The sequence below is a fragment of the Artemia franciscana genome, chromosome 16, assembly GCF_032884065.1.
Source record: "Artemia franciscana chromosome 16, ASM3288406v1, whole genome shotgun sequence".
NCBI classification, from domain to species: Eukaryota; Metazoa; Arthropoda; class Branchiopoda; order Anostraca; family Artemiidae; genus Artemia; species Artemia franciscana.
Window position 1 is genome coordinate 20,363,606 of NC_088878.1, and position 13,098 is coordinate 20,376,703.

At 34.7% G+C, this 13,098-nt stretch overlaps 2 protein-coding genes across 20 annotated transcripts in view; one reads left to right on the forward strand and one right to left on the reverse strand.

Moving 5' to 3' along the window:
* Positions 1-6,962, forward strand: part of LOC136037189 (ATP-binding cassette sub-family C member 5-like) — a gene marked incomplete at its 5' end in the record, with an annotated part of 142,045 nt that extends 135,083 nt beyond the window's left edge. For all 14 annotated transcript variants that reach the window (XM_065719749.1, XM_065719751.1, XM_065719753.1 and 11 more), the window contains 3 exon segments: positions 2,179-2,371; positions 3,849-4,013; positions 6,787-6,962. In XM_065719749.1, the coding sequence (XP_065575821.1) occupies positions 2,179-2,371; positions 3,849-4,013; positions 6,787-6,879 (451 nt within the window).
* The window catches only part of LOC136037190 (cartilage acidic protein 1-like), a 59,971-nt gene continuing 49,988 nt past the window's right edge, over positions 3,116-13,098 (reverse strand). For 3 of the 6 annotated variants that reach the window (XM_065719770.1, XM_065719768.1, XM_065719766.1), the window contains exons 8-10: positions 12,667-12,853; positions 10,920-11,031; positions 8,937-9,095 (exon numbers count right to left, since the gene is read on the reverse strand). In XM_065719770.1, the coding sequence (XP_065575842.1) occupies positions 9,084-9,095; positions 10,920-11,031; positions 12,667-12,853 (311 nt within the window). In that variant the 3' untranslated portion in view covers positions 8,937-9,083. Of the gene's footprint in view, positions 3,287-8,915; positions 9,096-10,919; positions 11,032-12,666; positions 12,854-13,098 lie in introns of those variants that run through there. The other 3 variants (XM_065719767.1, XM_065719765.1, XM_065719764.1) reach the window with 2 other exon arrangements.

Here is a 13,098-nt window from a genome sequence, read left to right on the forward strand (position 1 = left end):
ATGTAATTGGTGTTTGGCTGTTTTTCATTGCTGCTGGGTAATCTGGTTTTGTTCGATATTTATACTTATCAGTCACGACTTGACCTAACCTCAACTGTCCTATGGGTGGTGTAATTGGTGTTTGGCTGTTTTTCATTGCTGCTGGGTAATTTGGTTTTGTTCGATATTTATACTTATTAGTCACGACTTGACCTAACCTCAACTGTCCTATGGGCGGTGTAATTGGTTTTTTGGCTATTTTTCATTGCTGCTGGGTAATCTGGTTTTGTTCGATATTTATACTTATCAGTCACGACTTGACCTAACCTCAACTGTCCTATGGGTGGTGTAATTGGTGTTTGGCTGTTTTTCATTGCTGCTGGGTAATTTGGTTTTGTTCGATATTTATACTTATCAGTCACGGCTTGACCTGACCTCGGCTTTTCTATGAATGTTGAAATGTTTTTTGGCTATTTTTCGTTGCTGCTGGGTAATCTGGTTTTGTTCCAGCTGGTTTGGTTTTATAGACCAGCCTTAGAGATAGCGTGACCCAGGGAAGATATTGAGTATTTTTTTTCTCCCTTCCCCCCTAAAAAAATATCTGTGAAGCCTTCCATAGTTGTTAATTAACAATATATTCTTTTTAAAATGCATCTTTTACTTCGCAGGAGCTTTGGATTCTTTCAGTCAGCTTTAAAATACGAATTTTTGTTTATTGATTTGATGAATTTAGCTGATTATTTAGCATGCATGTTCATCCCCCCTATTATATTCTTTAAATGTTGTCATTATTTGGTCAGTCCCATCTTATATATTGCTTAATATATTTGTTAATTGTATTTATTATTCATCATTCAAATCAATTATCTCATTTAGGTCAAATAAAAGTCTCTTTTTCACTGAGGCGTTAGTTCTGCGTCGTGAATACCCAAGCCACAAGTAAGCTTTAATGCTGCTACCCAATTCCTGGCAAAACAAAAACATTATTGTACTGTTCCATTCTTCCTCTCAATTTAAGTTCTTCTTTTAAAATCTTTGCTGTGTAGAATAAATCTTTTTAAGTTTCGGTGGGTTGATCGATATCCTAGTTGACGAAAAGTAAGAAAAGTTCTTTCCTTTTATTTCTAGAAAACGACAATAATAATATAGCTTTAAAAAATTACAATTAGTATGGGTAAAAACTTAGCTGAGGTGAGGTCAGGTCATGATTAGTAAACTGAAAGACTGAATAAAACCAGATTACTCAGCATCAATGAAAACAACCTCAAACCAGTATAACATCCAAAGATAGCTGAGTTCAGGCGAACCCATAATTAATTTGTGAAAGTGCCAAAAAAATCAGAATGACTACCAACCTTCGTCTCTTATTTTGTTTGACTAAGACGAAAACGCTAAATATTAACTTCCCTCGTTGTTTTCCTACGAACGACTCAAAAAGTGGGTTTGCCTCTACAGAATTGCTGAAACAGTTAGGTTTTGCCATATGGCTAAAAAAGAATTGGATTCTTATGGATCTTCAGTGGTTTAAAATGGACAGATAGGGATTAAAACAACTAGCTCCACTGACAGCATGCCGTCTGGTGACTTCGTTAGAAAGCAGAAAGTTTCAAAGAAAATTTGATATTTGATGTAATTAATCTGCAATGTTTGAGAATTAGAGCTAAAATATCTCTGTATGTGGTATAATTAATGAGCATATTTTTGTTTTCAAGACTTATTATTTTAAGTCAAAATCTAGTCAGCACGAAACAGGACAATGTTAGCATCGGAGTATCTTGCAGTTTGAGCAGAATAGTTGACTTCAGACTGGCATACCTACTGAGGACAGGGTTCTGATTTTTTATTCTCCCCTCTGCATTTTAAAGTAAATGAAAAAAAAAACTGTTCAGCAGTTTATGGTTAAATAAAGTAACTAAAAGTCAGCCGGCGTCAGTAATTTTTTTTGTCGACACTAGCGCCAATTTCCACTCTTGTAAGTTTCCTACTCTTTGATTTTCAAACTTTGAGATATAGCTTACTCAAAAAAATGTTATACAAGTAAAAGAATTGAACTTCGTTTACAAGTAAGTACTGAAAAGAAATGACTTCTGTCTGGCGATAGATACAGTGGCACGTTTACCTAGACTAGTCGCTGTCTGGCGATAGATACAGTGGCACGTTTACCTAGACTAGTCGCAACTCAACTGTACTTTTCTTTAGAAACAATCTTGACCCGTTTGGCCAACATGATGACAACGAATTATGGATGACACTTGAGATGACAAGCATGAAAGAGAAAGTTGAGTCGTTGTCACACGGACTAGATTCTATCGTTTCTGAAGACGGCCAAAATTTTTCTGTTGGTGAAAGACAACTGTTATGCATGGCTCGTGCTCTGTTGAGAAAATCAAAGGTAAGTCCTTCAACCTGTGATGGTGTAGACGCTACAAGTAGTCTTCATTAATCAAGAACAAACGTGGTCCTTGGAGCTAGTCTATCGAAAGCGTATGACTTTTTTTTTTTACAGTTTTATATTAATAGCTAGTTTCTAACTCTTTCCGTGGCTTTATCATCCCCACTTGAAAACTTTAAACCAAGAGACACAAAATCAATGATTTAAAGGTGCGAGTGAACGTAATTTTTACACTGGAGAAACAGGGCATTTATCTGATAATTATAGACAGGGGCCCAACACCTCCCACCTAAGATAAATGGCTGTCACAACATCCCACTGGTCAAAATGTCAAAAGGACAAAAAGAAAACACTAAACATCAATCTTCAATCAACCTCAATTTATTCCTGCAACCAATTTACTTCCTGCTTCTTCAATATGACCTGATCTCCATAAAAGCATTCCTGTGGCACGGGTGTTCCTGTGTGGCCAGCGTCCCTGCTGGAGCTACAGAGCAGCTTGGCTACAAGGTATACTATCATCTACCATGTCTCCAATATAAAACAATTGGGATAATGGGCTGTATAGCCATTGCAACCAGGTTTAGGATTTTGATGAAGGGAATCCGCAACATTAGTGGAAGATAATTGTATCTTCATACAGCTATGTAATTATCAGGCTTTTCCTGAGGGGGGAGGGGGGTTCATTTACCAACCAGTGAAAAGGAAAAACCAAAAAGGGACAATCATTTTATGGGTTCTAGGTTATCACTTATCAGAGATTTATAGCAGGATTATTAACAAAAACTTTCTCGTTCTCTAAAATTTACACTTGAAGGAAACAAAGAATAAGGCCCTGGTATATGGGACGATACCAGGCGTCACGAGGGATTGGCTCAACTATCCTCACCTTCAACGGTGAAACCAAATCCACGTCTGAAAAAAAGCAAAAATTGCCAAATGGCATCGTCTGAAATTACTCTTAATAAAAGATAAAAAGGGTCGTTGGGGATAATTTGAGTTCTGGGAAATGGGGTACAAATCGCAATGAAACATAAAGTAAACTCTTCTGGGTCCTAGCCCATGGGACAGTCATGAAAGGAATCATTGTCGACACCAACACAGAAAACCAAAGAAAAAACACCTTTTCACCTAAATCGGATATTTGTTGCTTTCAGATTTTTATTCTATCCCCTTCAAATACCTTATTTGGAATATAAAAAATATAGCTGTTATACAACCCTAATATCCTCTTAAATACCATTTCTAAGGAATTTCACACCTTGACTTTTTATTCTTTTTTTGACAAGCTTCTCTGGCCTTTGAGAGCAAATTTTTACCGATTCTAATTTGGTGTCCCAACATCAGTTTTAAAATTTAGCTTATGCTTCTTTCTTTATTAATAAAAATTCGTTGTTGTTGCAATTTCTCATAGTTAGAGTCGTTTTCCAGCGTACCGCAGTTACTCGATGAGACAAATAATACTTCTTCCTTTCAGATCATTGTACTTGACGAAGCAACAGCTTCAATTGATGCTCAAACAGATGTGATTATTCAAGAAACACTTAGGAAGGCTTTTATTGACTGCACATTACTTACAATTGCTCATCGACTTGACACAGTTAAAGCTTGTGACAAAATAATGGTCATGGAAGAGGGAAAAGTTCGTATATATACTTTTACTTTATTTTTCTTCATGTCCACTTTTGTACACACTGGAACGGCCTAAATCGTATAGGCTATCGAATACTCATGCAAAAGCATGCCTATACGAATAGATACGAATAGAATAGATTAATATGATTAGGCCTAACTAATGTTTTCAGATTATTGTTCCTTTGCAAGGAAGATTTTAGGAACAGATATAAAAAAAAAAATCGAAAACAAAAATAGGTGTGTAAAATAATGCACGTTATGGATTGTTGTCAGTTGGTGAGTCTGCACTTATTATCATTAATATTAATAATAAATAATTCTTGATAACAAACAATAAAATGAAAAGCATAGTAATTCCTATTGTAGTTTGTTTTCTCATTGACACAATTGCTTTTCTCCATACCAATTTTAATAGCTATTTGTCCTCTTTTGGAGCTTTTCTGGTAAAAAAAAAAAAAAAAAGCTTTTATCTTTTCCTTGAGCATCGACTTTACTAGTTAATCTATCTAATTTGTAACGTAGCTGTAGGATAAGGTCAAACTTGAAGCTAATTTTAAGAAATAGTTTTATAGTTCGATCCAACCATTGATCTATCTACTAATAAGATGTGCAGCCTCAATAGCCTAGTTAAAAATTGGAGTTGTAGCCGATATATTTAAGAAGGCCTGACATCTTGAATTGCTGCTCTCAAGCCTACCAGCTACCACTAAAAGACAACTATACAGAATAAGCTTTAATTTTCTGGGGCATGATAATAATTTCGAGTAGATTAGACAGGTGGTAGTAAGACTTATTCTCGACCTATCTTAACCTGCATAGGGAAAATCGTCGTGAAGGTAAAAAGTGATCAAAGTAGACTTCGGATGGCTTGGCATTTTAAGAAAAAGAAGATAGCACTAAATTTAAAACGTAAAATCAAATATCTCAGTAAAAAATCAAATCAAGTAGATGTTTTTTTTTTTAGTATTAGCCTCTTTGTAAAACCATCGCTAAGTATAAATATACTCTTCCGCGTAATTTTCCAACCTTCAAATTTTAGCATAATTCCATCACATTCTGCTTCTTCTTGAAGGCAGTGTTAATCCGAATCAGAATATCCCAAAATCATTTAAAATGACTGAGTAATAGTTTCTTAAAGGCTAAAAGCGGAACGAAATTACGTTTATATTTGTTTCTACAAGCAGTTTTCTCTAGTAGTAGAGTTTTATTTCTGTCTTATTTCAGCACACAAAAAATCCCCTTAGCTCTTCTTTTAACTTCCCTCGTTGAATCATTGTATTTAAATGACTTGTACATAGGTGGTACTCTATGTCTACTTGGTATGGCCAAATCACAAGAACTTATTTCAATGTTATTGTATTAGATGAATATTAATTGAGTGATTGGATGACGTTGAAAAGAACAGCACAGGACCCTGTTGGTATTGTCATTTTTCTGGCCAAGTTATCCAGTCCGTGTTCTTTTCAATCGCTGCCCAAGAGAAGACCCGCGACCAGTGCCTATTTTGCGCATTTTTACAAAACACTTAAAATATCAACTACAGGGCCAATATATTAAATGTTCAGAACACCAGGGGTTTTAAGATAGGGCTCTTCCAACCCATGTCCACAGTTGCCATGGATCCCACAGTAATTTCTCTCGAGCTCAGCGCAAGGAAAGAAATCACAAAGAGTACAAAACTCTTCAAAACATGGAGCTACATAAGTTGAAGAACTAAACATTTTTGGACTTCAAAATACAATACACTAAAGTCCTGTTAACAGAATTAAGGTCCCCTGAAGTTTAGTAAAAATTGAACATCCTTACTCTTGATAAGAATTGCTTATGAAATTCAAGCTTTTATGTTTTATTTTTGAATACAAGTGATAATTTCAAACCTTGAATGCTAGCAAATCGGAATGTAAGCTTCACAAAACGCGGAGTACCTTGAGGAATCCGTAATTTTTTTTTTTACTGCGATCATTTTCTCATAACAAGGAGGCTTTTGCCAGCAAAATATGGTACCAAACCGTATTTTCGAATTCGCAATATACATTTAGGTTTCAAAGTCTTCCACCATTATGGCGGTTCTTGACGTAGATCACGTTCCATACTAAGAAATAAAATAGCTCACAACTCCTCAAAATAGTGCAAAATCGAAACACTAAGTACATTATTAGAACCGCCCTGTCCGAAACTCCTATATAAGAAAACTTACAGTCTCTTGGCTTGAACAACAAAGAAAATATGTCGACTTGAAAAACAATAAAAGTGGCTTGAACAGCGGTATTCTGCATCGACGGCACTTTTTTTTTCCTTTTTTCTGGGTTGCAGGAGTAGTTGGCAACCTAGTAAGAGACGATCACGTCCCACCCTAAGGAACATAATAACTCTTAACTCCTAAAAATATTGTCAGAACGAAAGACAAAATACGATATTAGAAACGCCATGAATCGCCAAGGTGACCCTTTCTCGTTGACTCTTGCGTTTACCGCAAACATAGCCTCTTAGAACATACTGTGTAGTTATCTGTTTTCTTTTTTTGGGGGGGGGGTGTTAAGTGTAAATAGACATTACTGCTATATTTGGATCCAATGTATCAGGGATGTAGCCTGAATTACTCTACGAAGGGGATTCGAGTAATTTTAGGGTACGTTCAACTATGAAAAAAGTCTTCGTAGTGCATTACATGTTCAAATTTCCGCATTTACCTTTAATATCCTAGATTTTGAGGTGATAATCTGGACCCTGGATCGCCCAATCTCTGTATTGAATAACGTATAATTATGGTTTTTTTTCAGGTTGTTGAATTTGATTCACCGTCAGTGCTACTTAATAAGCCGAACTCTAGTTTCTACAAATTATCTGCTGCCTTTAATAGTCAAATGTTCTAGGAAAATAAGGTCCAATTTTTTGGAAAATGAATTAACTGTTCGTAGTACACTACAATGACTTTTCAATACAACTATTTTCAATATTTGTTTTGTTTTTTTTTGTTTTTTTTCTTTTAAGATGGTTTTTAGGGTGTCTAATTTTAGGATCCAAGACCAGATATCTACTATGGCAAAAACTAGCAGTGACTTGAAAGTAACTGCAATCACAATAGAAGGCCAACGTCTTGAGAAGAAAACACCGATTTTTACCTCACTTTTCTGAATCAACAAGCTCTTCCACTATTATACCAAAGTGTTCTTATCCTGGGAACTCCTTACAAAAAATTTATCCTAATTAGTTTTTAGGTAGGCACGTGTGCACGCAGTAGGGAGGGGGGCTCCCCAAATTTCAATGTTCGTATGGTTTCCCCTATAATTCCTGAGATTTTGATAAAAATCGCTAGTTTTGGCGCACAAATGTACGCCATGTCAAAGAGTAGATTTAAGCCATTAAATATCGAAATTAAACTGTTTCTTGTAGTTTATTTTACCTTTCCAACTTGTTATTATCAGTGAGAAAACTTTACTCTTTGCTGGTTATATTAATAGCATAAAATAGGCAACCCAAGCAACTATTCCAGATGTTGACGTTGCAACCTGAATTTGCATTAGAACTTATCTTGCAATTTTTTCGACCTAACGTTAGAACCTAATATTTATTTAACGTGCCATGGTGTAAGTTTCTTTTTTTACCATGGAGAACGTAACTCTAAGCCATATCATGGTCACAGCAATAGTTGCAACCTAGTAATTTTCTGAAGACCCCTTGCATGGCCGGAGACAGAACATAACAGAATTTCTTAAGCATATGTGCAATTCAAACCAAAAATCTGATCTCTAAAATTTATTTGCTAGTTTATAGTATCAACATTTCTAAAGGCTAAAATGCAATATCTAAGTAATTCTTAGTTTATAGTATCGAATTTGAGTTGTTTAGCTTTTAGTAACAAAGGACAGCTTTCGAACAGAAAAATAGACTATGTGGTCCAAATCGCATTATAAATTTATACTAACAGTAGTGAAAGTCCTATGCTCTTCATTGAAGATTTTTGAAACATATCTAAAACCACACAAGCTAAACCACTCTTCATGACCCCACCTTCGCGCACTCGCGATGATAAATGTTTAGCGCATCACGACGAAAAACTATTGCTCTGACGGTCTGAGAACTTCCTAAACAGCGCGCTATGAATATGTGTTATGTTTGGAAAAAAATTTCGTTACTATTATTATATTTATTAATACTGTGGGTCCAAATACCCATGAATTATCGTAATATTGCTAAAATTTGGAAACCTTTTGTGTCAATTAATAACGCACTGTTCTGTTTAGATTTTCCATATCGATTCGAATTGCAAAGGTTTTAAACAAAACACTCAGGCTTCCAGTATCTGAACACAATTTTGGCTAATCTGTTGATCTGTCTCTTTTCTAATTGATTTTTGACAACACCCCCAAAAAGCAGATTTCAAACAGGAAAATAGGTTTTTCTGCTGAAAATAACCATTATTCCTAACAAATTGCTTACTAAGTATTACACCATTTATATGAATGCTCTTCTAAGCTTAAGCAAACCCTGACAGATACTTCAATGCGTCAAATATTGCTGATAGTTGCTTAGACAGCTCAAATATTAATTTACCTACAGTATGAAAATTTTGTCCTGTCTTTGGTCGGTATCCTTTGGCATCAAACAATAGGAAATAATATGCGGTCATCAGCTCGTCTGTTACTACAGCTATTAGCAGCTGTTTCAGGTTTTGTTCAACAATCTTTAAGATCCAATTAATTAACTCACAACTTAGCATTTCGCCTTGGGGAACGATAGACTCAACCAGGTTTAAAGAAGGGGAGCTGAATTTATTTTTCTGAGTACGTCAACAGACAAGTGTTCTGTCGACATTTAAATTTAAAATTGGTGCATAGAAGCACAATAAAACTTTCTTGAGATAAAAACTGTGTTATCAGTGTTATATATAAAAAAAAACGAGACTAACCTTTCGACGGAAAAGTGCCAATAAGCGATATAATTTATTTCAAGCGTACTAAAAGCAAACAAAATGAGAATCATAAGCCAGACAACATTGCAACATTCAGGATTCAAAGCTCTTGACGCATCTGCAATATAACAAAAACCATTGGTCGTTCCATTCAATATGCAGTCCTTAAGCTACATCCTAAAACAGGAATATTTTTAAGGAACTTGAATGAACTCGTTGATGCCTAACCACAGATCAAATGTATATTTTTCATGCATCGGTGGTATTTAGGACAGCGACTTCTTGAGAAATTGTGTCACAGTTGTCCTGTTGGTCAATGGAAAAAGTTCTAGAAATGAATCTGAAGCCCAAATTATCTTAGAAAAGTATTTCCAAGTTTCTACCTCCACCCCCTCCAAAATAGTAACTTCCAATGAAGACATGAATTGATAGTAATACACAATGATGATACTATATTGTGAAATAACAATAGCAAAATGTGTCATTGAAATATTAGTGCTTTAAAGTAAATAAAGCTATCAATAATAATTCTATATATTACAGCCTTAATAACTATTGAATACTAGATAAAAGAAATAAAGAAGAACTACATAAAGCTTTCGGAAGCTTCACAAGTGAGAAAAATGCGAAGATAGGAAATTAAAAATCCATTTTTAGGACATAACTTTGACTTGGTTGACTTATTCCTCAAAATGTAACATAGAACAACTGGAACACGGCTCCTCGAGATGTCGCTTTCTGGTACTATTTCTGATACATCTTAAATGCTTATCGCTTCATCAATGAGTAACAACATGGAATTCTTATTTATCAGCCTTTTGATTTTATCGTATCAAAACACAACACGTGTCATCCTTTTTCATACAAACCTGCAACTTCAAGCTATAATTACTTATGCCTTGCTTTTTTTCATGTAAAGGATTTTCATCTTAGATTGCTTTTAATACTACTAGGCTTAAATATACCATTAAGACAACAAGAATATGGCGTATGAGCCATCGTCTGAAATGGACCGTGAATATAAAATTCCGAATAAAGGTTTAGTTACAAAGATAACCCAGCGATTCCATGACACTTTCAAGCCCCATCTTAGGATATTTTTCAGGGCAGAAGAAAGAACAATTTCACAAACTGCCTTCTTCTTTGTGTCACGAACATAGAAAAGCAGACTAGAAAGAAAGATGTACAACTTTCATTTAAAATGCGTATACAATACGTGCAGATTTTCCTGTGTTATTATTATTATTATTGTTATTTTTCACCCGCACGATACATAAATATGGCAGAGTAAGAATAAATGAAAAAAAAGAAACACAAAGAGAAAAACAAATACACACACAAAATCATCGAAAGAAACAGATAAGACGGTGGTGAGGGGATAGGCGCCCAGAAGCTGTACTGGAGTTCTGTGTAGAATCTCCAATTTTAAAGTTGGAGGATTTTCAAGATTTCTTCCGGAATCTTGAAAATTTTCTAACAAGAATCCGGTTTTTTGTCCAAGGTGGAAGATACAGAAGAAATTTGCAAAATTTAAAATTTTGCCTACAAGCTTCAAAGATCAACAAACGGTAAAAACCAAGAATTTATGGGTAATAATTATAAAGAAATGTAAAAAAAAAAAAAAAACAAACAAAAAAACAAAACAATGTGGCCGAATTTCATCTGATAGGAACAGTTCGTTTTTATGGAAGACCCTGATTTTGGATAATCAAATTTGGGACAATTCAATGAGGGTAAAGTGGATCTTGTTCGATATCACTCTCGGAGTCTAAGAAGTTGTAAAAACACAACTATTAAAGGAAACCAAGGAAGATTTTGGAGAGAGGGAACAAAGGTAAGGAAATATCCTAGGTTTGGTTGGTAACGGCGGTACTTATTACAATAATACATTTATTTGAGAAGATTATTAGTTAAATTAGATTCGATTAGATTGCTTAGGTAAATTCATTTAGATATATATACATAAAAAAAAGTCAGATGAAATACAAAGAAAAGATTCACCTGTCTCGACAACATTTCCTTGTTGGGGTGTTCTACTATAAGCTGTCTATTCACAGGTGTTCCTCTCAGATCTAATGTGACTTTAGATGTGTCAGGCCAAGTGATTTCCAAGCTATTGCCACAGAAATAAACAAAAAATAGTTAATACAGAGGCAGGCTTCCAGTACAAAGCTACCATCAACGGTAAGACAAATCACCGAAAGACTAACGAAAAAATAACCTAACATCCAAACTGAAGGAAACAAGTCCATAAAGAAGTAAACAAAATATCTATAGGTAGTATATTCTATATCTATTATTCATTCATTTTTCCATTTGCACATTTTTATCGAAAGTTTGAAATGAAGAAAACTGCCTAACTTTACATAAGAGTGAATAAGAATGGTACATAAGTTAAACCTTTTTTAATGCAAAAACCTCATATTACTAGACACTAAGTTACGCTGTTTTTACCGACTTCCAGGATGTTTTTAACCATAAAAAGTTTTTAACCTTTACTTTATTTTTTTGTCCAGAGACAATGTAACTGTTAAAATCTTCGGCATTTCCTTTACCTTACAAGTAATAGTATTAATAATAGTACAATAATTTAATGTAGATACAGAATACAGATAAAAATACTGTCTAGCCCAACAAAAGCTAGCCCGTAAGGGCCTGCTGGGAAGACGATGACAACAAAAATAATTATCAATAGAACTGAATAATTATAACAGTGAAACCATGCACCGAATTGAACACAAACACATAAAAATATTAGATTATTTGATCCTATTTTGCCCATTTTGGTTTAATGGAGATCTTTACTTTTCCTTGAAAAGCTTAGTTTGTGGAAAAAGCTTTTTAATTAATCCATAAGAAAAAACCGAGATAATAGACTACGATTATGCATCATAAAAGATTGAACTAGCACGAGTCAACAATACTAGCATTACTTTTGGTCATCAAACAGTTCAAAAGCTACCCACTCACTCCCACGAAAAAAAATATCTTTTCTATCAATATAGAGTTTATGTAGTGGATTATAAGTGAATTATTGTTATTATTATAGGATAGAATCTCAGCGACATTTTCGTCGATTCCTTGATTCTTCGTAATATTGCACGTACATCACGTGATTTCGACAAGCTATGCAATAGCAATAAATATGAGGTTGAAAGTAATTAGAAAAGTATGTCATATTCTTCTTAACCTTACTCTACCTCCCCCCTCCAAAGAAAAACCTTTTTCTTGAAGTTTCAACTCGAGCTTCCAGGCGTGAGAAATGAGAGAAAACTTTCCAAAAACTACGTAGAAAATTCGTCATATTTAAAAGAAAACTATTGACTATATAACCAACAACAGTTGCTTGGCTTCAGGTATTCGTTATACTAAGTTGCATGAATGTGCTTACAACTGAATATTAGTGATTGGCAGTAAGTTACCGATATAATTAATTATGGGGTAAGGATACTGAATTAAAATGGCTATATACTTGACTCTTTCATGTAAGTTTCAAATTGAAACATTTGTCGCAGCCCTGATCCTCACACATGTGAAATAATGAGTTGGGGGAGCGAGAAAAAAGCAAAAAAAAAAAGACACTAACTTGTTACCTCTTTGGTGAATTCACATTTTTATTTCTATCACCAGATTTGGCACTCGAAGAACCAAGATAAAACTTTGTTGAAATAAAAACACAGTATAATAAGCATACATAGTCCATGATTTCCCGGTATTTATACAAAAACAAAAAAAGCTGAAGAATTACCTTGCAACCGACTCAGTACCAAGACCAAAATGAGCCACAGGCTCCATTTGACACAAATATCCTGATCCGCCATCTATTACCCGTAGAAAGCGTCTCCCTGTTTCAGTTATTAATACAACACGAGCCCCACGAGCAGGGGCACCAAACTGTGTTTTTGGAATGACTCGTAGATACGCATTCTGAGAACCTGAAAACAAAATCGAACGTCAGATATGACCACGAGAGATCCATAGGAGACTTGACAATATAATCACGGGAGATTTACAGGAGTAACTACGAGCTCATTGTTTAAAATAATTCCCGATGGTTTTACCTTTACTATAGACGAGCGTATTGGAGGATTCCATAGATGGAAAGAAATCAATTTGTTAAATAGTTTTTAGAGTAAAGCGTGTCAAACGCTCAAGCCTCAAAGCTGTTTTTTAGACTTTG